Here is a 25,224-nt window from a genome sequence, read left to right as displayed (position 1 = left end):
CAACTTTGAAAAAGTTGGAACTTGGAAACTTTTTCCACATTTTGAAAATTTTGTCCGAGAAATTGTTGCATTTTTGTCCGATTTCAAATTTTCGCGGGGCGTACGATAATTTTGTGCCGCGTACGATAATTTTGCGCCCCTGTGTCCATCGAACGAACTAAAGTCTCTGGGATCACTGTGTGCGAGGCGTGCTGGGCTCGAGGGAAGGGGTAGAAATGTTCCGCGATGTGGCTTCATTGATTGATATACATAACCTTACTATTTTGCTACCAGTGCTGTAATTAATTGCGTCTGACATACATAATAATATATTTCTATATGTTTAATAAAAGAACTGAAAATAATATTGAAAAATTAAAAAGGATAATATACTAAAGTAAAACTCTGATTAAAAATATTAATATTTTATTTATAAAATTAACGTACGTCTAAAACATTCCAAATTTGTATGTTTCCAATAAATATAATTCATTCCTTGTTATTATCTGTAATTAAAGTATCTGAGAGATAATATATAAATATATATGTATATATATTAAAATTCTTTAAATTCTAATTGATACATTTTTTGAATGATATCTTGCATTTCAAGTTCCTTCGCAATTTCATTGATCAATTCGTCCACAAGTTTATCAGAAATCCTATTTAAAAAGTTCAAGTTAAAAATTTATTATATTTATTATATTTATAATACTAGTTGAAATAAGATATTTACCATGCCACAATATCCCATGGTTTATTCTGCGTATTGTTGGAATACATTGGACTAGATTGAAATAAATTATAATATTCGGCTCTATATTTTAAAAATTTAACTTCAGTTTCTTTAGAAATAATTAATTGGATAGCACCATTTTGCTGTAAAATATTATTTCTTTCATTATTCTTGTGTAGACAAATTATATTTGTAATATTATACGTAATACTCACACTTTGAAGATTATCTAAGTAATTCGTCGAATTGCAACATGTTTGTTCGTTAGATACATTATCCAAAGATGAAAGATAAATCAATTGCATGTTACCTTGTTTAATTTCTTCTTTACTGTTTTAAATTATAAAGAAAGAGAAATAATGTAATATAACATTTAAAAGTTACTTATAATTAATATTATTAAGATATAACAATTACTTCTTTGATGTGTGACATTTTTTTAATGTACGACTTGTAAAATCACTAGTAGAAACATCCTTATCATTAAAATCTTGAAAATGTTGAGACTTTTGAAGAAATTCATACAATACTTCATCGGAAGTTGCTGAACCATATTTCTATTATCAAAATTATATTTGTATTTAGAAAACAATGTAAAAATGTAAGAATTATTATTTCATAATTTACATTACCTTATTCATTGGATCATTACAAAGATGTGAATGACTACTTCTTCTTTTATTATGTTTCAACTCGTCTTTAGAATATTTTACATTATGCAACTTATTTGGCAAATCTTTCGTTACCTTTGTCTTTTTTGATAATTTAGTACTACGCTTAGATTGTATTTCTAAATTGATATCCTAAATTTGTAAAAAATTGTTTACTTCTTTTTCTGTTAATTAATATTTTCATCTTATAAATTATTCAAATAAGTTAGAGTCCTTACATTATCAGAATCTATTGGAACTGTACTCATGATTGTTTTGATATCATCTTCCTTTAAGGATGTATTGTACATTTTATCATCTTCAATGATACCTTTAGATGATGCATTTGTAATTGGACTAGAATTTGGTTGTTGTGGTAAAGATAAGTGTTCATTATAAATAATTTTATTACGAGATGCACTAGGTTTTTTATCTTTTATATGATATACTGTAAATGAATATAATTCAAGGTAATTAGTTTGTTTGTAAAAATGTATCATGATCATATTACATACCTGATGAATTTTTCTTATATGTTTTCGTCTTTGTATTATTATTATTATTATTATTATTATTATTATTATTATTATTATTATTATTATTATTACATTTTTAATCGTGTTTCCAAGTTCTTATGTTTGGAATGATTTTTTCTTCGTGATACATTTATTGGAATAACTAGATTTGAAACTGTATTGTGATCATCTAATTGCGATTCAGTTCCTGAACTCAATCTCAACTTAGACAATATAGCATTACACTTGGTTTCCATCTCTTTTTCCTGCAATTAGATAACCTGTAAGCGAATTCAAATCTGACATTTTTCTTATATCTTTATAAAAAGTTTACTTTTTTTTTTGTCACGCTTTCGCATCTAATTTTGGAATGAATTTATTTACCCGAGGTAATGTACAAGTATCTCCCGAGGCAAAATAATTTTTAGTCAATTCAATATGATCGCAAATGTCTTTCAAATCGATGACTATTTTTAACAGTTCTTTGATTTTTTTAGAATGTCCATGAGGAATTGAACTAGGAATATGTCTGCAATATGCTGTCAATGCGTGCAATAATAATTGATGAGCAGCGATTAATTTTTGTTCAATTATTTGCATATGAAGTGTAATACTTCTATGACTAGATTTGATTTTTACAGATGGAGAAACGGCATGCACGTGTTTCTGAATGTCATTGACATATCTCGTAAGATCATATAAATAATTTCTCGACAATCTTATACAAAATTCCATTACACGTTGTTGCCTTCTTTTCAAATCTAATTCTCCATCAGGTAATGGAATTTTGTCCAATCTAAATAAAATTTCATCTAACAATTCAGAAATCCTTTGTTGCATTATTATGATTCTATGCACAGTAATTGGATCTGCTTGTAGAGAAATATTATCTTCTTTATCGCTTTCATCTTCTATGCTTAATTCTAGATTAGAATTATGTTCAAAATTGCATGCTACATGACTTTCTTTGGGTTGTTTACTTTGTACAATATCAGACAAAGTTTTTTTCAAATCTGAAGATCGTTTAGATTTTACAGTTCTTCTTCTATACGGCAATGAATCTTCTTTCAAGATTGATTGATCCATATCGATGATAATGGTATCATTGCTTTTAGTTTTTATTATCTTATTTGGAATATCATCTTCTTCCTCTTCTTCTTCCTAATTAATTAACAAGATAAATGAAATTACTAATAAACCACATTTTACTTTGAATTATTCAAATATATGCAATATTTACAGAATAAATTGATTTATGATCATTCCTTTCACTATCTTCAACATAAGATTCTAATTTATATTCCGGAAGTGCATCTTCCTCAAGTCTTCTTAATTCTCTGTCTTCTCTGTTGTATCTTTTAGTGCTAAATACATTTATTGATAAATGTATGAAAAGACTTTTGAGAGATAATATTTTTGGAAAAAGAAATCAATGTTATTTACCTTAAATTAACGTCTAATTCTTGTTGCTTTACAAATTTATACCATTCACGTTCCTCTTCGTCTCTGCATCTTCTTCTTTGAACGTCTTTAATTATGTACTTGAATTGATTTCCGGATATGTACTGAAAATATTCAAATCAGAATCATTCACAAGAATTTTAATAATAATATAATTGATTTTATTATTATTATTATTATTATTATTATTATACATTTAATTACCTTAAAATTATAATTTTCTTCACCTTCATCTGAATACAACAAATCTTCCTTTTCTTTATTCGCCAGGTAGGAGGCAGATTGCGAAGTTGCCAATAAAAATGACATTTTTTTTTCTTTGGTTAGGTTTACCCTTTTTTTTACACTTTCGCCTAATCATTCGTTTTAAATCATTTAAATGTTAAAATATATATAAAAAGAGAAAATGTATATAGAATTTGATAAAATAGAATATGGGAAAATGCCACCCTGGATGAAAACCAAGAACAGGGGGTTGTTAAAATGTCTTTCAGTTTGTGGCAAGCCATCAATCGGTGGTTTTAATTCGATATCACTTATCGAGCTTTTTTAAAAGATGTTTTAGAAATATATTATATGCAATATTCACTCAATATCTATTAGATACAATTTATTTTAACAATAAACAAAAAATATTCAAAATATTTTTCAATTGTCCTAAATTCATATTACAAAAAACAACGATTTTTTTTTTCTTTTTAAAATTTTTAAACTTTGTGAATTAACAAGAAGACATTTAAAGTTTCGATTTAATAATATATTTTATTTTATTATTTGTTTCTTTTAAAAACTATTTTTTCTTTTTTTTTTTTCATATGAAAAATGTACAAAAATTTATCGATAAAAATAAAATTTTAAATGTTGTTTAATTTTCGCGCGCAAATTTTGAAAAAGTGGTGAGAGCGTAGGGGGGAGGCTTTTTTTGCGCGGTAACATGTACGACAGGTGTTATTCGTAGGGATAGTAGGACGAAAGGGTGGGCGCGGTTATCGCTCGTCAAATCACCAGCACCGATCAATACTTGCGCGGCTACAAGGTCTCGTCATGGTTATTTTGGATTACTGAACGAGTAAAGTCGGATTTTGCGCGGCGGCAAATTCTTAAAGTAGTCGCACAAGTTGCTTATTATCAATAACAATTCTATTATATTCGAATTAATATTACAATAATTATGATAAAAATAATAATTAATATCAATTAGATATTTTTTCATCAATTTTTTATACAAAAAAGATATATAACGAATAAAATTTCTATTTTAAATGTGCATTTAATCATGCTTGATTGTTAACAAGATAATTTGAACTGGTCGCCATCTTGTACGTTAACTGACCAATCAAAGATAAGAATTAAGTGACGTTCAGTAGATTCGAGGTGTTTGATCGTCACACAATTGTACATGGAATCTTAATCGAATCCTTAATTCTTTGGTGTTTCATTCCAGGTGTTTCATTGCGAATATTTAAATATTATTTGGTAAAGTGTTTATAATAGTGATTGAAGTTTTCTTTTATCTTACATTATTTTTTATTATAAATTATTCAATTAGTTTGACAATTTTGACAAGACGCTCTAATTGACATTTCTTTTCATCTTACTTGTCATTTTTAATTGTTCATTATAAAGATTAAGATTCTTTTTTAATTGTAATAATAAAAATCATTATAATGAATAACAAACAGTGATATGTCAAGGTTCCAGAAGTCAAAGTGTACGAAGAATGAATCCCATTATTTTTCTCATAGTGCTTTTATTTATCTCATGTTTCTATTAGATTCATTTATCTATTTTATATTTTCTATGTTGATCATTTTTTTTTAATCTCATAATAATAATGATATTACAATGACAATTTAAAAAATGTCTTATTATTTACTTGACATATTTTCTATCGAATAACATTTTGAATAACTTGAAATATGAGATTGAAAAGAAATGATCACATTTAAGTGATTAAATAATATATTCAAAATTTTTCATTTAAATTATTTTAATTAACAATTTTCTCTTCTTGTGTAACAATGATCTGCATATAATAATAAACAAAGGGAAATATCTTTATAGAATACTGGTACGTGCATTATAAAAAGAATTCATTTCTTAAATAAGATAAATAATATATATCCAAGATGATATCCAAAGTACTCATGGAGTTACCAACGGTAACATTTTCACAAGTAAGTAAGCTTCCATAAAAAGAAATAAGAAATTGATATTATTATTATTATTATCATCATCATCATCATCATTTCTTTCTTTTTATAGCCAAAGGAACCATCTCCACATGATATAATTGTAAACAAGAAGACAGATGAAATAATACAAACTAGACAACAAAATACGAATGTAGATAGAGCAGCACAATTAGAGCAAAATGTGAAATTTCTACAAGAAGAACATCAAGCAACTTTGCTTGCCTTACATCAAGAAGTTGAAATGTTACGTCAAAGAAATAGAGGTATGTATATAAATAACAATACAACTTATTTTGATATATTATAACTAGAGATACCCTGCCACACGTTGCTGTGGCTCACAATCAGTCCGATACACACGTCTTTAGGTCAATTGCAATTATAAATTGAGATATAAACTATCCTATCTTTCAAGTTGAATGAAACTGCAGACAGTGTGGAAAATTTGATTAAAATCTGTTCAGTAGTTTAGGAGTCCATTGCGGACAAACAACGTGACACGTAATTTATATATATATATATATATATTAATAATAATGATATATTATTTATTACAGATTTGCAATTTCAATTGACTTTTTCAAAAGGAACAACTTGTATACCTAGCAGTCCTTCTTCCCCTGAAGATAATGGAAATGGGTTCTATAAAGTAGTAAAACAAAGAAATTCTACATATTATAAATTATATATACATTTAATATACATAATATATAATTTATATACATAATATATATATTATAACTTCTATATATGTATATAAATATATACAGGGTAGTCCAGTATCCATGAACGTCACACCTTTGAAGGTTGAACTTTTGGAAAAAGAATTGCAGGATGTTAAAGATTCATTACAAAGTGTTAAAGCATACAACAAAGTTTTAACGGAAGTTATATTAAAGCAAGAAGAGTTAGTATTAATTAATTTAATAAAACGAATATAAAATTCATAAAATATTAATAACTAATGAACCAATGATATTTGATTTGTTACAGACACGTAGAGGAATTGGAGAAACAAAATCCAAAAACAGATGTGACAAGTGTTGGAATACAAGTAGGAGACAAATCAGAACCTGCTCTAGCAGATGTACTAATACGTTTGGCAGATGCACAAGAGGAGATCCAACAATTGCGTTGGGAAAATAGACATCAACGAAAGGAAATTGCAACGTTAAAGGCAGTTTCAGCAAACAATGGAGGTACAAGTGGGGGTGGATGGGGACGAGATAGTAATAATAGTCATCATAGCCGTGTATCATCTATAACTGGAATACAAGAATCAACATCTCACAAATTTCCACCATTACAGACACAGAGCTACTCACATCGCCGAGTTCAGAGGTATAAATATTTTCAATATTTTGGTTACATCTATTTAACATCAACGTATGCCTTATATTCATTACAGCTTTGATCATAATTTTGGTTACTACAGAAACGAAAGAAATCGATATGACAGACTGGATCATCACACAGACGCTGAAAATACTGCATTGCCACAGCTTCAAAAGACACAGCAAAAAAATCATTCAGACGCTTCAATATTTGATTCGTGTCGTCATCATCATTATCAAAGTTTTTTTTATAATTGTAATCCTGATTATTATAATCGTAAATACAGATGTCAAGATTCGCAAAAGGATCGTAGAGATTCGGAAAATCGTTATTACAGGCGTGATTACAAAGATAGAAAATTTAAAGATCACCAAAGGAGAGAATGTACAGATCCTGGAGAAGGTTCAAGAAATACGGACAGCACTCATAATCAATAAATTATTATAAATCTGGTGGCTTGCATTAGCTGCATTATATACGAGTAGTTATATCTTTAAGTTATTTGCCTTAAAGTATATAAAAGCATCTGAAATTCCATTAGCAGTAATAATAGTTTATAAATGCTGAGTGGTTAATGTTTTCTCATAGAAAAAAAAATATTATCATCTTAAATAATTCAGTTATCTATGCTTAGATCATTATACATAGCATAATGACGAATAACATATTAAAGCTACATGATCTCGAATGGAACAACTTAGTGTATACATTATTTAAAAAAACAAAAAAAAGTAGAAATTATGCTTCACGAATTGGTAAATAAATAATTATTAATAACAAATGTAGAATTTAAAAAAAAAAACAAACAAGACAGACAGAAAGAGAAAACTACACACACGTGTTTATTACATTCTAAAGGAAGATAAGAAAGATAAAGGATAAAAAGATCTAATTAATTGAATTTTATTATTACTTTTTCTGACACTCAAGTAAAGAAAATGATAAAAGTTTCTGCAATTTATGAACGATATTAATATTAAAATGAAAAATATATAGATTGCATTATATATTAATATTTTATTTGACGATTGATTAGTGATGATATTAAAAAGTAGAAATAAATGTGAAAATATATATATTTTGTTAAATTTTATTCGAATTGTTTTGAAAATTGCATTGTAGTTTAAATTCAAAAAGATAATTAACAGAGATGATAATAGTTTGAATCTCTTGATAGAATGTGCATCTAATGAAAACAATTAACAAAATTCAATAATTAAATCAATTTATTGAATATATACACCACTGTTTCTAATATATTTTCATCTGCTAGTGGATATATATATATATATGTGCGAAAAATAAAAACAAGTTGATATACATATAATGCTTCTATTTATGAACATAGACAAATTATTAAATATGAAGTGTAATGATTTTGATTGAAATACTTTTTATCTATTATAATTATATTTCTTATTAAACAAATGATATATATATATATATAATTAATTTAATAATTTTAAAAATAAAATATTTATTGTATAATATTTTATGTATGATTTTTTTTAAATTCATTTACCGTTACACATATGAAACAACATCGATGCAATAAAATAAACGCTAGTCAAGTTTCGAATTGTTAAATTAAATATAAAAGTATATAAACATGATTTGTATATTTTTTATAATATATATATTTCATATTTATATATTATGATGTATAAAATAATCTCTGTCAAGATAATAATATGTATCGTTTGTAAATACCGCCATTTAAAACTATGCTTTCCCAGGTGGCGCTTCGATCGTAATGTTATCATTTAAATTATTGACATTAAATTAAATATAAAAGTATATAAACATAATTTTTATATTTTTTATAATATATATATTTCATAGTTACATATTATGGTGTATAAAATAGTCTCTGTCAAGATAATAATATGTATCGTTTGTAAATACCGCCATTTAAAACTATGCTTTCCCAGGTGGCGCTTCGATCGTAATGTTATCATTTAAATTATTGGCATTAAATTAAATATAAAAGTATATAAACATAATTTTTATATTTTTTATAATATATATATATTTCATAGTTACATATTATGGTGTATAAAATAATCTCTGTCAAGATAATAATATGTATCATCTGTTAATACCGCCATTAAGCTATGCTTTCCCGGGTGGCGCTTCGATCGTAATGTTATCATTTAAATTATTAGCATTTGTTTTAATTATTATTACTTCTTTTAGTTTACAATAATAAAAATACAACAAAAATTATAGATTCTTTTGTTTATATATAAAAATTATGTATACATATATATATACAAAGTTATATACAAATATAATGAACATGTGTTTTAATGTTACTTAATTATAACAATAATATATTTGATAATAATATGAATTAAAGTTGTTATAATACGTTAAAATTTCATGTCACAATTGCTGTTCATCAATTAATTCGTCTATGATAAACAATATTTGTTGTTTATCTTTAAAATTGAATGAAAAATAATATCACTTGAATATTTCATTGTACTAGAGGTTATTTTAAAAAAAAAAATGTGTAACATTCAAATGAAATTAAAAACTTGGATTCAATTAATCAAATCTGGAACATTAGAGAATATAATAGAAGATATTATGGTAAGATATAAATGAAAACTATAATTTTTATATTTATTCATTATTTTATATGATATTACAACAATACATGTTTATATACTTTTTTTTTTAGACTAATAATTATTTTCAATCGGATGAAAATGCAATAATATCAAACAAAGATGTATTTAAATTAATATTACATTTGGCTCATGCAGCAAACAATTGTGATAAACAAAAATACAAAGATGGTAAAGATATTGGAAATTTAGCATTCTTGTTATGTTCCAATTTATCAACGATACCTGATAACGAAAGATTTATCTCAAGTTTATATCACATAATACGTTGTCTATTACGAATGAATTTATATAAAGAAGCTGAAAATTTATCTTTACATTTAATTCAAGATAACGTTGAATGCACTGAAAATAAAACCAACGAGATTTTTCGACAATTAACATATTTGTGGCATGAATCCGCAGAAAAAGAATTAATAAATTTCCAAGAAAAACCAAATCATAGGGAACATTATGATCGATATAAAAATGCTATTAAATATGAATTATTAATAACAAAAAAATCTTATAAAAATCATGCAAGACATGTTATTACTAAATTGTGTATATATTTGAGAAAGCTTATGGCAATGAAAAATATATCAATTAAATACATCAATGATTTTATTAAATATATTATTGATGAAGATTATGAACACATGTCGATAGATCAAAATGATAAACATAAAATATATTCTTCAATATTAAGCATCATTGCTAAATTAATTTGCACAAATTATAATAATGACGGTGACGATAAGAAGTTTTTAATGGATATTTTAAAAGATGAAAGAAATTATTTTAAAAATATGATATTTGATGATTGTTACCAAAGTTTTGTACATTTTAAAAATACATGTATTACATTGTTACAACCGGATGAAGAATTAACAGAATCTATCTCTAAGAATATTGAAAAGCTTACTAATCAATACATTGATATTGTTCAAAGATGTGGATATACAGATACAGTTACTATTACAGCATCATTTTTTGTTGAAATATTTCAATATGTATTTTTATATTGGGAGAATAATGTAACATTAGGAAAAATGCAATTTTTGAAAAGTAATATTTTATATGAAACCATGAAATTAATTGATCAAATAAGTAAAACTTTACTCAAAACAGTTATGGAAAATTGTATATGTTCTAACAACAAATGTACAATTAAAATAGATTTGTATAATCATATAATATTAAAAGCTAAATGTACAATATTAGTTAACAAACTTTCTATAAAAGATTTATCAGAAAATATATTACAATTTATAAACAAATTTATGGAAGAAAATATATTTTATTTGAAAACATTAAAAGAAAGTCATTGTAAACATTGGACAACTTTATGGTCATTATGTGGAAGATTACTTTACAATATGGGATCAACGTTTGAATCATTTTACGATACAAGTACTTTCTTTATTTCATTATTATGTTCAAGTATTATTTATTTTGAAGGAATGCATTGTGAACATTCACATTTAAAAATACAAAATCCTCTATGCGTTGCACTGTATAAATTAAGTAATATTCATTATAAAAAGTGTATGTACAGAGAAGCCATGACTGTATCAGCATTACATGGATTATTAAGTTATACTGATAAGAATTCAAAAGCATTTAAAGTATGGACAAGTATTAAATATAAAATGGCACAAACTTCTTCTAATTTTGTAAATATGTCTATGATATCGTGTTTACAAAATGATAGAAAAATAATTGAAGATATTGGTATTCATATTGATTTATCTAAATATGATCTTATAGAATTATGTTTAACAGAAGCAATAGCTTTGAAAGATGTAAAAGTTAATCTTATTGAAGCTTTTAATTCTCTGTTAAATGAATTACACATTTTAAAAGCTAACATTATACAGCGTACATATCTCATACAATTATTTGGGTATCATTTGTTGCATATACAAGAAAATTATACATCTGATATATTTACAAATACTCTTTCTGAATTAGAATTATTAAAAGATAAATCTATTAATATTTTATGTTTAAAAGCAAATTTACTATTTTTTATATATGTAAATGAATTGCGTATTTCAAATGAATGTACACGAATAGAAATGAATAATGCAGAGTTTGCTTTGAAAGCTCCTAAATTATCGGATAATCAAGGAACTTATGTAATACCAGCGTATTCTAAAATCAATATTAAAGAAGATCTACGTCTTATGGAATTGTTAGAAAAATCATTAAAAACGTGGGATGAAATTGAACCAAATATTGTAAGTTTTTTTTTTTTATACAAAGCATATTACGTTTATTATTATTAATATATTGACTTTTTCAAATTCAACACAGATTGATGTAACTCAAAGTTGGGAACCATTATTAACATTAAATATATTAACAATAATTGCTGAATATTCAAGATTGTATCGTTATGAAAATTGTGAATCTAAAGCATGGAATCTTGCAAGTAAATTGGCAATAGAATTGGACAATAAGGATATATTCGTTTATGGTATGTCAATTTAAATATTAATACTACAAATTTAAATATTAATATTATGAATAATATGTAAATAAGTATTCTATCATAGTTACTGGTCGTAGCCTTTATTTACGTCAAATAAATAAACAATGGATTGATCAAGCTAAAGAATATGTTGATAATATCAAAGATTACGACAATGAATCTAAATTACAAATAATTGCCATGTTTTGGATCAGTTTGGCAGATTTTTACTTCGAATGTGGGGAAGTAAGTAGATTTATTTATTTATATATATAAATTACGTGTCACGTTGTTTGTTCGCAATGAACTTCTAAACTACTGAACTACTTTTAATCAAATTTTGCACACTGTGTGCAGTTTCATTCAACTTGAAAGATAGGATAGTTTATATCTTAATTTATATAAATTACGTGTCACGTTGTTTGTTCGCAATAGACTCTTAAACTACTGAGCCGATTTTAATCAAATTTTGCACACTGTGTGCAGTTTCATTCAACTTGAAAGATAGGATAGTTTATATCTCAATTTATAATCGCAATTGACCTAAAGACGTGTGTATCGGACTGATTGTGAGCCATAGCAACACGTGGCGGGGCACTCTTATTTATTTATAATATTTAAATATGTTATACTTTTAAATGTACAAAATATATTTCTTTTTGCAGTATACGACAGCTACTAAATTATTAGACGATGCTAGATCTTTACCAGGAATTACATTTCAAAATAATACATCTGTATATTTATACAGTTTAGATACAATCATACGTAATTATAACTTTTATAAAAAGAATACGGAACAAGAGGAATATACTTCGTATATTATTGAAAGTCTTTACTCTTTGATATGTTTAAAAGATAGTTTGACTTCAATCAAATGTAAGTTATGGTTCTCAAAGTACACGTACTTTTATTTGTTTACTGTATTTTTGATTTCATGTGTTTTATTTATTTATTTATAGGGATGAATCCAAATGATTATCTTTGTAGTTACGACATATTATTTTCATGTACCGTTAATATGTCTACATTGATCAACAGTTTATTATCATTTAAAGAAATTACTGCACATTTAGTGATCAAATTAAAATCAGCACAATCATTAGGAGCAACCATACGCACTGCAGAAATATTAAAATCACTTTGTTTCATTGATTTATCACGTTCACGTTTGGATGATTGCGAAGTGAAACTTCAAGGACTTGAACACATCTTAGATACTGAAACTATTAAATTATCAATGGATACTAATTTGAAACCAACAATATTAGAAAATTTAAAAACATCACCAAATCGTTTAATCAATTCGAGAAATAATATAATGCAAAATGATACTTCACCAGTCTTAAGAAGAAAAATTTTCAATTATCCAGACTTTTTGTTACATAATAATTGTACATGTACATTATGTCAACACATACAATATCAATATTTATTATTTGCCAGTACACATATCAGAGCACAATTATATGCATTGCAAAATAATGTTGCAGCTTCGCTTGAACATTTTCATGGTGCTTTTAAAATGAAAGAGAAATTTTGTCAATTAGAACAATTTACATTGCCAAGAAATTTGTTAAAAGAGACTAATAATACAATTAAGTTCACTTGGCAAGCACGTTTATATATAACTGATTATATACTTTTACTTTTGCATTTTAGTTTTTTATTGAAAGCTTATATAACATCAAGAAAAGATGAAGCTTTAAAGATCGCTTTATTAGCTGTTGAAATATGTGAAACACAAAAAATAGAAAGTCATCCTGTATATATATCTGCTAAAGAATTAGTATATAAATATCAATTTGAAGAAATTATTACAGATCAGGATTATTCAAGTAAACGTTTGATATATAATTATAAACATTTAATAAATATATATATATTTAATTTTTATCGTAATAATAATAATAATTTGTAATTTTATTTTTATTACAGGTTTTACAGTACCAAAAACACCTGAAATTGATATTAGTAAATTTATAGTTCAAGATAAAGTATCATATAAAATGTGTGTCACTCCTGTTACACATAATCAACCTAAAAATCCAATATCAATTCGTCGTAATAAAACACCGCCATTGTCAAAATTGAAAAAAGTCAACATAAATTTGAGCGACGAAGAAAGTGATGATTCTTCTTCTCCTTCTAAATTAGATGATTTATGTAAAACACCAATTTCTCGTCCTAAATTAGTAAGAAGAAAAATTTTAGAAAATGAATACGTAGATGATAATACTACTGACAAGTCAAATGAAAAAATGGATATAAACAAAATGAAAGATATTTCTGTAACAAAGATTATTACTAAAGTTGCACCATTAGTGCCAAATATTTCAGATCATTTGAATAAAATTACGAAGAAGTTTGATATACCTGCGACTAATGAAACTGTTGAAAAATTGTTTGAAATGGTAGATAATTTGGAAATAAGTTCGCCTAAATCGCAAAGAAGATTACGCAGTAAAAGTGCACCAAATTCAAAGGAATCGTCATGCGATACTGAAGTTAAAGATTCAATAGAATTGTTTAAAAAATTAGTTATTTCAGAAGTTGAAACTAATAATATTGTAAATGTGAAACAAACAGTGCCAACGATAGTTATTGATAATACTGAAGCAACTGGAATTTCTCATAAATCTAGGAAAACTAAGAATACGCTTACAAATGGAAACAATTCACTAGAAATAGTTACGTTAAATACCGAAAGTGAAATATGTAAAATAAGTAAATCACAAAGAAGAGTTACTAGAAGTACTAGATCTACGAAATCTTCCACTGTTACCAAAACGACTAGTTCTGTAAAAAAAGCATCTTCTTTTAGATGAAATTTTTAGGAACAAATTTTACTGAAAAAAAAAAAAATTAAATAAAAAAAATTAAAACTAAGAAACAGAATTTACATGAAAATTATATTTTATACATATCTTCTTCTTCTTAATATATATAAATTACGTGTCACGTTGTTTATTTGCAATGGACTCTTAAACTACTGAACCGATTTTAATCAAATTTTGCACACAGTGTGCAGTTTCATTCAACTTGAAAGATAGAATAGTTTATATTAATATATATATATATATATATAAATTACGTGTCACGTTGTTTGTTCGCAATGAACTCCTAAACTACTGAACCAATTCAATAAAAATAATTTATAATTTATCTAGTCCTTATTGGTCTCCATATAACGCGGTACGAATGATGTGATTTGTACTAATTCTGCGTTTCTTATAGCGCGATTCCCATACGACGCGGTAGACGGTTTCCATAGAACGCGCTACGAATTAGCCTGGTTTGTACGGTTAAATCCGATTTTCTTATAGCGCGGTTTCCATATAACGTGGTACGCACTCACCGCGTTATAGGAGGGTTGACTGTATATTTAATGATAATTAAAAATTTATATTAACACGTTGCCGCACACTTTTAATTTGACGATCGTGCTTAGAAATACGAAGATCGGACGGCTATAGCCGTCATTTGCGGCAACGTGTTAAAATAGAATAGGTTGCACGAAAAAATGATTATAAATTCAAGCGGTCCCCCAAAATTTTCAGCCAATGGCACATGAGCTAAATATGAATAGCGCATCATCCCTCCTACAGGATCCCTAATTCTTATTATTAGTTATAAGGTAATAATAATAATAATTATTATTATTATTTCTAGTAATGTTTATGTTAGTTTATATAAATAACTTTCTATAGATTTCTTTTGTTCAAATATTTATTAAAATATTTCGCGTCTGTATATGTACACGTAGTCGTAAACAAAAATATAAGCAAACTTACAAATAATACATATCGTTAACAATTAATCCATACATCATAATTCTACTAATATATTCACTTACAATTACATTATTCATATTTGATTTTTTTTGTGTGAAAAATAGTTTTTTTTTTTTTTTTTATAAATATTCCCTTAATATCTTTATATCTCAATTAAATTATTTCACAAGCCCTCTGTTGTCACTTTTTTTTTTTTTTTATAAAATAAAACTTTGATCTCATAAATTCTAAAGATATTATTTATTACTACATATCACACAAATTTCTTTTATCATATAATTCTTATATAAATAAATAAATTTTCGTTTTGTTTTGTTTTTTTTTTCGTTTTTTTGTTATAATTAAGTAGATCGCAAAAAATCATTTATGATTAATAGAAATATCATCCACATATCATCATCCAATGTATCACCACATTGATCGTTAAATTTATACAGAAATAAAAAGAAAATCACTGTTTGGGGAAAAAAAAAGTTCTATATGTAATATCAAATAAAAATCAAATCTATACTTGTCATTAATTATGTTACTATATTTGAAAGCATTAATCATTGATGATTTTTTGTATCATTAAGTACCTTAAAATACTGGAATTTGTGTTATTATTACATGATAACAGAAGTATAATTCGATGTTTGATTGTTTCACAGAATTTTGTTATAATCCTATAGGATTATATATATAGGAATTCCTATATATATAAATATATATATATATATATGTATATATATTCCTATATATAGGATATTCTATATATAGGAATATATATATATAAATTATATTCCTTAACCATTTGTAAATAATATTTGTAAATTTGCAAATAATGCAAATATACACATTTAATATTTTGTACTTGAATATTGAAAGATTATAACAAAATGAATATTATTACATTATTTATTATACTAAAACAATTACAGTATATAAAATTAATTGCAATATCATATCATAATAAGCAATTATTAAAGATACACAGTAGAGAAAATATTATTTAAGTATATTGTGGTCTTACATCTCTTCTAAAGTATTTGATTTTTTTTTTTTTTAAATATCCCTAGTAGCACAAAATATTTACAAATATTAAATACGTGTGTATCTTCTTATCTTCTTTATATAATATAATATATATAAATTTCATGTCACGTTGTTTGTTCGCAATGAACTCCTAACCTACTAAACCGATTTTAATCAAATTTTGCACACTGTGTGCAGTTTCATTCAACTCGAAATATAGGATAATTTATATTAATATATATAAATTACGTGTCACGTTGTTTGTTCGCAATAGACTCTTAAACTACTGAACCGATTTTAATCAAATTTTGCACACAGTGTGCAGTTTCATTCAACTCGAAATATAGGATAATTTATATTAATATATATAAATTACGTGTCACGTTGTTTGTTCGCAATAAACTCTTAAACTACTGAACTGATTTTAATCAAATTTTGCACACAGTGTGCAGTTTCATTCAACTTGAAATATAGGATAATTTCTATCTCAATTTATAATCGCAATATTATTTTGTTTATTAACAAAGTGTCATGATTATCTCTGTTAGTTCCATAAGATTCTAACAGATGTTTAATATTAAAAAGTGATTTATTATTGAAAAATATTAAATACATGTGTATTTAATATTAAAAAGAGAATTTAATGTCTTTTAAATATTAAATACACAAGTATTTAATAGTTTTTAATATTAAATGCTACTAGGGATAGTTCTTCTTATTATGAAGTAACTTAGAGAATTAACAAAATGTGTCTAAAGAAAATGAAGAAGAAAAAATCTTAATTGGAAAAAATTACAATAACAACAACAACAACAACAACAACAAAAAACTCATAGAAAAATGTTGCATCAAATTTAAAGAAACCAAAACTTAGAGATATTTATGAATATGAAAAATCATTAGAAGTAAATATCAATCCTTCTCTAGAATTTGAAATATAATCTAAGCTTATAAAAGAGATGTAAAAGCTTATCCCCCCCCCCCTAGTTTAAAAAAAAAACAAAACAATAATATTTTCTCAACTTTCAATAAATATTTGTAATATGATAGTGCAATTAAAACAATTAATTCTACATTTACAAAATATTGAAAGAATTATTGTAATATTATTATTATATGATAAAATCAATGTTTATCATTCTATTTAACATTTCATCATATTGAATATAAATAATGTCGTCTTAACGAAAGTCTGAACAATGAATTATCTTAACAATTACGAGAAGAAGAGAAAAACAAAAAAAAAAAAAGAAGAAGAAAAAAAAAGAAAGAAAATGTGATTCGTGCCAATAATTTATAAATGATGAACTTAAATCATAATTAATGAGGGGGCACTTATGTATATACATTTGTTGAACAAAATGATTGTTCTTTTTTTTTTTTTGTATCAAAAAAAAAAATATATATATTAAAGAATAGTTTGTGAAAAAAAAAAAGAAGAAGAAAAAAAAGAAATTGAGTAATTAACATAGCGAATAATTTAGAATTTTTTTGTACAAACCTGAACAAACTACTTAGAATTATTAAAAGATATGTATTTTAATTTAACATGTTAAGTAAGTGCCAACACAACAAATCGATTTTTGTTCAATGTCTCACTTAATAACATGTTATTTTTGTCAACTAGAGATAATATCCATCATCATTTCATTCAAAATGGTACTTAACGTGTCTTCATTCAAGTTCTACGTAGAACACATTACACACACACACACAGACAAAGATTGAGAAAAACATGTGTAACAGAAATAATGGCAAATTTGTGTTGTCAAAATCCAGTATAGAAAAATATTTTCATAATCAATGAAAAAAAATCAGATTCTCAATAATAAAAAAAAAACCGAAAACAAAAATACATCCATCATCATATTTTCACAAACTTTTAATTATCATCAATGTAATCAAAGCCTAAAAAAAAAAAAAATGAGAACAGGGAGAAAGGAAAAGAAGAGAAAAACAAAAAACAACAAAAAAATACAAAAAAAAAAATGGTACAAATCAATTAGTTCATTAATTCTTGATTCATAACTTGCAACATGAACATGAAAAATAAATACACAAAAGAAGAATAAAAAAAGAAAATAATATTAATAATAAACGGACAGAATCAAACGAAAATTTTATTTGAATTTTTCTAACTGAACAGCTAAGGTTCTGTGGCGATGGGGGTTTTTTTGTTTTTATGATTTCATGATTTCGTGGTTATTTAAATGTATAAAATATTGGTCGGTATACCAAATGGGAAAAGACTATAATATGAATACAAACTAAGATATAAACAAATCGCGTTCAAGGACGAGAACAACGGCGAGATTTGATATTTGAATTAACAAACTATTAAGAAGTTCCTGTTATTTAAATAAAAGTTTGATTGTTATAGCTGCTCAGTCTTCATTTATAATTTGTGATATTAATAAAAGTGTGCTAAATGAAGCCAACATCATCACAAGTTGATTAAACACAAGTCATAATGCAATTATTTTGCTAATGATTCATGATAAAAGGTAATTACTTGTTAGTAATAATTAACGGATCATGTACACAGATCAACACTTTCAAGTCTATTATTAACAATTTCGTTTGTTGTTGCAGTTAATTGCATTGAAGCTATAGCAGCACCCATCAATTCATCTGGAATTTTTAGTGGTGTAGCTGTAACATTTTCTTTATTATTATCTGTCATGTTACAATCAACTGAAGAAGACATTTCTGAAATGTATTTTTTCTCTTTGATATTATTAGAACCTTTGTACATCAAAACTGTTGGTGTCGTTTCATTACGAATTGGTTTTGAAGACGTAGGATATTTATGAATCAATGTTGCTTCATGATCTTCATTGATATTTTGTGATATTAATAAAAGTGTGCTATGTGAAGTCAACATCAGCACAAGTTGATTAAGCACAAGTTATAATGCAATTAATTTGCTAATGATTCGTGATAAAAAGTAATTACTTGTTAGTAATAATTAACTGATGATGCGCATTGATCAATAGTTTCGTGCCTGTAATTGGCCATTTCGTTTGTTGTTGCAGCTAATTGCATTAAAGCTACAGCTGCACCCACCAATTCATCTGGAATTTTTTGTTCTGTAGCTGTAACATTTTCTTCATTATTATCTTCCATGTTACAGTCAACTGGAGATGACACTTCTGATTTGTATTTTTTCTCTTTGATGTTATTAGAAGCTCTGTACATCAAAACCGTTGGTCTTGTTTCATTAAGAATTGGTTTTGAAGACGTAGGATATTTATGAATTGATGTTGTTATATGATCTTCATTGATATTTTTATTGCAAGTTTTTTTATTATATTCATTAATCATATTTTGTCTATCCTGAAGAATAGGAGCTTCATTATATTTGAAATGATTATTTTCTGGCCAAAATGTTTCTAATGCAGCTGCACCTTCTGCATTTATATTTTCTTTCATTTCTTGTTGCATCATGTCAGAAGATGCACTATATTTTAAATGTTTATTAACAGGCCAAAATGTTTCTGATGCAGCAGCACATTCTGTTTTTATATTTTCTTTAATTTCTTGCTGCATCATGTCGGAAGATTGTTTATTTAAATTAAGATTTGCAAACTGTTTACTTGGAGGAGTAATATTTGTCAGTTGAATTAATTCATTTGAACTTTTTCTGCATAATGCAGATGTAGAAGCGGCATATGATTGTTCCCATTCCATTTGAAAACAAGAACTAGAAGTTGATGGTTCGTCAAAATTCATTACTTTATTGTTCATTGCACCACTCGTTGTTAATGTATTATTAGTATTATTACCCCTACTTATGGGTTTTGCTAATTCCTGCTCCTGTTCCCTACGAGATACTTGTAGCCAATGTTTCTTTGGTATAAGTGGACTACTTGCTAATGTAGATGTAGATGATTTCAAAGCAAGTTTACTACCACTTTCTAATGAACGTAAACTATTACATGCTAAATTTTCATTTGGCTTATCATAATGTTGACAATCCTGACTTCCTGCAGAATGAGACTGTTGTTTTTGTACTGCACAATTTAAGTTATTTTGTCCACCGACAACATCATCCATTATTAAACTTTTTCTCGATTTAGGTTTTTTCATATCTGCACCACTATTTTTTGTTTTATGTTCTACTGAAGTAGTTGGAAGAGTTCTTTCTTCCCTTCTACTAGAGGTATTTACACGTTGAAACCTTCGTGGTATTTCATGAGATAACGCTGAAATTCTTGGAACAGATCTAGATGCATTTCTATTACATCTAATTAAACTTGCCTCAGGATGTTGAGGGCAATGTCTATTGGCATGTGTAAATCTTCTCTCACATCCTTCTGTGCTGCATTTAAATGGTTGTTCTCCTGTATGTAAACGCTGATGAGTTTTCAATTGTCCAGATTGTGTAAATCTTCTTGAACAGCCAGGATGGTCACAAAGATATGGACGTTCACCTGTAACATTCCAACAATTTCAAATATTAAGCAAAACCGAAATGTAATCACAATTTTTCTTTGCTAATTAAATACATTTATTTGTTAAAGAAATTATAAATGTTAATCAATTATATAATTTTAATCATTTTGTTAATGTAAAAGCAAATATTTAATTCATTTTCTAAGAATTTTCTTTAATTTTTCATTACCACGTGCTTCTTTTCCATTAACATGTGCTTCTACACTAATTACATTTATTTTACTCAAAAATAAAAGTAAATGCTAATCAATTAAATAATTTCAATCCTTTTGTTAATGTAAAAGCAAATATTTAATTCATTTTTTAAGAATTTCCTTTGATTTTCCATTACAACGTGCTTCTTTTTCATGAACACGTGCTTCTACACAAATTACATTTATTTTACTCAAAAACAAAATTAAATTCTAATCAATAAAATAAATTCAATAATTTTGTTAATGTAAAAGCAAATATTTAATTCATTTTTTAAGAATGTCCTTTGATTTTTAATTACCACGTGCTTCTACACAAATTACATTTATTTTACTCAAAAACAAAAATAAATGTTAATCAATTAAATAATTTCAATCATTTTGTTAATGTAAAAGCAAATGTTTCATTCACTTTCTAAGAATGTCCTTTGATTTTTTATTAACACGTGGCTTTGATACAAACTAAATTAATTTTACTCAAAAACAAAATTAAATGCCAATCAATTAAATAATTTCAATCATTTTGTTAATGTAAAAGCAAATATTTAATTCACTTTTTAAGAATGTTCTTTGATTTTTCATTACTACGTGCTTCTAAACAAACTACATTTATTTTACTCAAAAACAAAATTAAATGCTAATCAATTAAATACTTTTAATCATTTTGTTAATGTAAAAGCAAATATTTAATTCACTTTCTAAGAATTTCCTTTAATTTTTCATTACTACGTGCTTCTTTTCCATTAACATGTGCTTCTACACTAATTACATTTATTTTACTCAAAAATAAAAGTAAATGCTAATCAATTAAATAATTTCAATCCTTTTGTTAATGTAAAAGCAAATATTTAATTCACTTTTTAAGAATTTTCTTTGATTTTTCATTACCACATGTTTCTTTGTTAGTAACATGTGCCTCGCCACAAACTAACTGTGAAATTTTTTATGAATTTTAGGTTATCCTAAATAATTTTATTATTAACAATAAGTTTCTATATAAATTCTATTATAAAATAAAAAAATATAGACAATATATTTCAATTTATTTATAATACAGGGTGGGGTATAAGTAACAAAGAGGTTATTTCACATGAACAAACAAAAATGTAAAATGTAAAATTAAATTTGTTTATTTCAAATTTTTTTGTTTTGAAGGAAAAAAAAAAGATTTTAACAATTTGTCGAGAATATAGTTATCGAAAAATGCTTTTAATTATTTTCGTTTCAAGATTGCAACTTTAAATTCAAGTGCATGCGTTTTCAACAAATTTCTAAATTAATTTTACTAAAAAAACAACAAATCTTCATTGAACAAATTTAATTCTACATTTTTTTATTCAATTTATTTAATAAAATCATCTCATGTTCATTTTTATTATTGTTAACAGTATATAAATATAAATCTTATTTTGTGTGTGTGAAACGATAACCTATTATTTAGAAAGAAAGAAAAAAAAAAGAATAAATAAAAGATGATTTATTTTTATAAAAAAAAAAAAAAAAGATGAAAGAACATTTGTATCATTATTTAAAGTATTAAATGGTTACATTTAAAAAAGATTATCTTTCTTTCTCATCAGCGTATGTTATGAAAACAAAAACAAAAAACAATAAACAAAAAAAATAATAATAAATATTTTCTTTTTAACTCTGAATACTAAAAACAAAGAAGATAAACATAATACTTTGTTTTGAAATACAGAATCGTACCACGTGCTACTGAATGAAGGTGAGAACTCGGTACGTGCTACGAAATATATATATATATATATATGTATATACACGTGCTGTAATACTTACAAGGTAACCTTAATTTCTTTCATTGTGAATATAATAATGGGGTACAACATTTATTAAGAAAGTTGTTATTCTTGTTTTCCCCACACATTGTTATGCATATAAGTATAATAAAAAGAGAAATAAAGAGCGAGGGGGAAAAGAGAAAGAAAAAGAGGAAGAAAGAGAGAGAAAGAGAAAGACTCTTAAACAAATTTAAAGGACGCATGATGGTGGCGTTTGGCGGGAGCCTGACCACGCGTGGCGCGTACCGCCGCGCCAATAATATTTTGTATAAACAATAGAAAAATACCGCTCTGGTAAATAAATTAATTTTAATCAATTGAACGAAACGATGTAATGTAATTAACGATATGTCAAAAAAAAAAAAAAAACAATATGATGATCTTTAGAATAATATTAGCTTAGAAAATAAATAACAAAAACAAATCGGGGGATTTAATGGAAAGAAAAATCACTTACCTGTATGAGTACGTAAGTGGGCTTGTAAACTTTTTTCTCGAGGAAAAACACGATTGCAATAACTACATTTTATATGACTTCCGGATCTGATCCCCTGTTGCACTAGAAATGAAAGAACATCTGCTCTAGGTCTTCCACGTCGGCTACTGATTCTAGAATCTGCTTTAGACCTCCCTTTGGCCATGGATATACTTTTCTCTCTGTATTCGGGTGATGAACATGAGTTACTGGGACTAAGAGCAATGTTCCTCGCTTCTTCACTCCAGTTCCAAGGATAGAGCGTTTGATCACTGAATGAAGGGGTGCCGGTTAACGAATCATCAAATGATCGTGAATTTGATGTCTGCAATTCCATTCCGCCCTCTATTTTCTTATATACCAAATACTATTTTTTCTCTACACTTCCTAGAAAATATTAAGGAAAATATCTATGACACTTAAATGACCTCTTCTTTTTCACGTTTTACCGCGAGTCGCGTGCAACTATTAAACCGCCAAAAACAACTGTAATGGATAACGCCGTGACGCTAACTTTGCAAGGTACAGTCAGCGTCAAAAATACCTTATCATCATTTTTGCGATTATTCATTTATTTAAAAGATTCTATTCTGAATTTTATATTATACAATTTTCATAATATATTTTTATTCATATTTGAATTTTAAATGGAAATTTTTTAAATAAACTAAATGATAACAATAGGCTTGTTTGAAATATTATCGAATCACGATTACGCTTGTACTTCTACTCATCCGGTTATTGGCCGATCACATTTCTTTTTATTATTCCTAACGTCTTATTTGTCTAATTAAAACTTTACAATGACCAATCACATTCTTCGAATCCGAAAGAATTCGGATTTGAGATCAACCAATAGCAAATAATCTGATGCAATTTTGATTGGTCGATTCTCAACTTTTCTCTTGGCGTTGCCCAATCAGAATTCGTATTTTGTGTTATAACATTTCATGTACTATAAACTCTATTTTTTAAATATAATGACGATATATAATAATATTTTTATGTAAAGATACTGAAATTATTTCTTCATTTCAATTGACATAATTTGTTAAAGTTATGTCTAAAATAATTTCGATATTAAACGAAATTATATCGTAGATTAATATATACAAATCATACCAAATACGGCAAACGGAAGTAGACCTATCGAATAAAAATAAGTAAATTGATATGTTAAAATTATTATTAATATAATGAATTACTTATTTTCAGTTAATTTTGTCTTGTAATATATTATAATATAGATTACGTATATATTACTTTTATATAGACAAGCTTTAAAGATAAAGTTATGTTCTTCAAGGAGCACGCATATGAAATTTCCCGCCTATATTGGACTTCTATCGGCGTTATTAATTTGTATTAAAAATATAAAAAATATAATTTAAAATTGAAAAATGTCAATAATTGTAAAGAAAATTTTTCAAAATAATCTATATAAAACTATCTCTACGAAATATTTATTTCGGTATTCAGCAGATTCATGAAAAACATGCCAATTTTATCAAATACAACAACTATAAAAATAATT

General features: G+C 25.9%; 4 protein-coding genes across 11 annotated transcripts; 2 read left to right on the top strand and 2 right to left on the bottom strand.

Annotated features, from left to right (window-relative positions):
• Nucleotides 1-385: 385 nt before the first annotated feature.
• On the bottom strand, nt 386-4,319 carry LOC107064393 (uncharacterized). The gene is made up of 12 exons (XM_089172485.1): nt 3,546-4,319; nt 3,324-3,445; nt 3,121-3,244; nt 2,265-3,041; nt 1,972-2,146; nt 1,881-1,922; nt 1,605-1,813; nt 1,348-1,518; nt 1,133-1,272; nt 931-1,045; nt 716-858; nt 386-641 (listed from the first exon to the last, which is right to left on the bottom strand). Exons 1-12 carry the CDS (start codon nt 3,648-3,650, stop codon nt 536-538), a joined length of 2,229 nt encoding a protein of 742 aa, XP_089028611.1. The 5' UTR covers nt 3,651-4,319; the 3' UTR covers nt 386-535.
• A 330-nt stretch (nt 4,320-4,649) lies between these two features.
• On the top strand, nt 4,650-7,680 carry LOC107064417 (uncharacterized). 7 transcript variants are annotated; one of them, XM_015317088.2, is made up of 7 exons: nt 4,650-4,785; nt 5,406-5,518; nt 5,607-5,799; nt 6,094-6,188; nt 6,307-6,443; nt 6,530-6,877; nt 6,945-7,680. In XM_015317088.2, exons 2-7 carry the CDS (start codon nt 5,471-5,473, stop codon nt 7,306-7,308), a joined length of 1,185 nt encoding a protein of 394 aa, XP_015172574.1. In that variant the 5' UTR covers nt 4,650-4,785; nt 5,406-5,470; the 3' UTR covers nt 7,309-7,680. The 7 variants fall into 7 exon arrangements, with proteins under 7 accessions (XP_015172574.1, XP_089028606.1, XP_015172572.1 ...); XM_089172480.1 differs by having other exon boundaries at nt 4,662-4,817; nt 7,158-7,680; XM_015317086.2 differs by having other exon boundaries at nt 4,663-4,817.
• A 913-nt stretch (nt 7,681-8,593) lies between these two features.
• On the top strand, nt 8,594-15,761 carry LOC107064394 (uncharacterized). Of its 2 annotated transcripts, XM_089172476.1 has the most exons (7): nt 8,594-9,466; nt 9,558-11,726; nt 11,803-11,965; nt 12,045-12,205; nt 12,625-12,838; nt 12,922-13,797; nt 13,898-15,761. In XM_089172476.1, exons 1-7 carry the CDS (start codon nt 9,383-9,385, stop codon nt 14,785-14,787), a joined length of 4,557 nt encoding a protein of 1,518 aa, XP_089028602.1. In that variant the 5' UTR covers nt 8,594-9,382; the 3' UTR covers nt 14,788-15,761. The 2 variants fall into 2 exon arrangements, with proteins under 2 accessions (XP_089028602.1, XP_089028603.1); XM_089172477.1 differs by lacking the exon at nt 12,922-13,797.
• A 760-nt stretch (nt 15,762-16,521) lies between these two features.
• LOC107064419 (uncharacterized) lies at nt 16,522-24,188 on the bottom strand. The gene is made up of 3 exons (XM_089172446.1): nt 23,673-24,188; nt 19,737-21,200; nt 16,522-19,671 (listed from the first exon to the last, which is right to left on the bottom strand). Exons 1-3 carry the CDS (start codon nt 24,025-24,027, stop codon nt 19,301-19,303), a joined length of 2,190 nt encoding a protein of 729 aa, XP_089028572.1. The 5' UTR covers nt 24,028-24,188; the 3' UTR covers nt 16,522-19,300.
• Nucleotides 24,189-25,224: the final 1,036 nt, after the last annotated feature.

Source organism: Polistes dominula, unplaced genomic scaffold (genome assembly GCF_049000335.1).
Source record: "Polistes dominula isolate Pdom_NZ unplaced genomic scaffold, Pdom_raw_medaka contig_74, whole genome shotgun sequence".
Classification (NCBI taxonomy): Eukaryota; Metazoa; Arthropoda; class Insecta; order Hymenoptera; family Vespidae; genus Polistes; species Polistes dominula.
The sequence above is the reverse complement of the archived record's forward strand: the minus strand, read 5'-3'. Positions and strand labels throughout refer to the sequence as shown.

Coding starts and splice junctions, on each gene's coding strand:
- LOC107064393 (XM_089172485.1), bottom strand. CDS start 3,650: ATGTCATTTTTATTGGCAACTTCGCAATCTGCCTCCTACCTGGCGAAT. Junction 1,923..1,971: donor GGAAACACGATTAAAAATGT/AATAATAATAAT, acceptor ATAATAATAATA/ATAATAATACAAAGACGAAA. Junction 1,046..1,132: donor AAATGTCACACATCAAAGAA/GTAATTGTTATA, acceptor AATTTAAAACAG/TAAAGAAGAAATTAAACAAG.
- LOC107064417 (XM_015317088.2), top strand. CDS start 5,471: ATGATATCCAAAGTACTCATGGAGTTACCAACGGTAACATTTTCACAA. Junction 5,519..5,606: donor CAACGGTAACATTTTCACAA/GTAAGTAAGCTT, acceptor TTCTTTTTATAG/CCAAAGGAACCATCTCCACA. Junction 6,189..6,306: donor GAAATGGGTTCTATAAAGTA/GTAAAACAAAGA, acceptor AAATATATACAG/GGTAGTCCAGTATCCATGAA.
- LOC107064394 (XM_089172476.1), top strand. CDS start 9,383: ATGTGTAACATTCAAATGAAATTAAAAACTTGGATTCAATTAATCAAA. Junction 11,966..12,044: donor TAAGGATATATTCGTTTATG/GTATGTCAATTT, acceptor ATTCTATCATAG/TTACTGGTCGTAGCCTTTAT. Junction 13,798..13,897: donor TACAGATCAGGATTATTCAA/GTAAACGTTTGA, acceptor TTTTTATTACAG/GTTTTACAGTACCAAAAACA.
- LOC107064419 (XM_089172446.1), bottom strand. CDS start 24,027: ATGGAATTGCAGACATCAAATTCACGATCATTTGATGATTCGTTAACC. Junction 21,201..23,672: donor CCACTTACGTACTCATACAG/GTAAGTGATTTT, acceptor GGAATGTTACAG/GTGAACGTCCATATCTTTGT. Junction 19,672..19,736: donor TCAATGCGCATCATCAGTTA/ATTATTACTAAC, acceptor CATTATAACTTG/TGCTTAATCAACTTGTGCTG.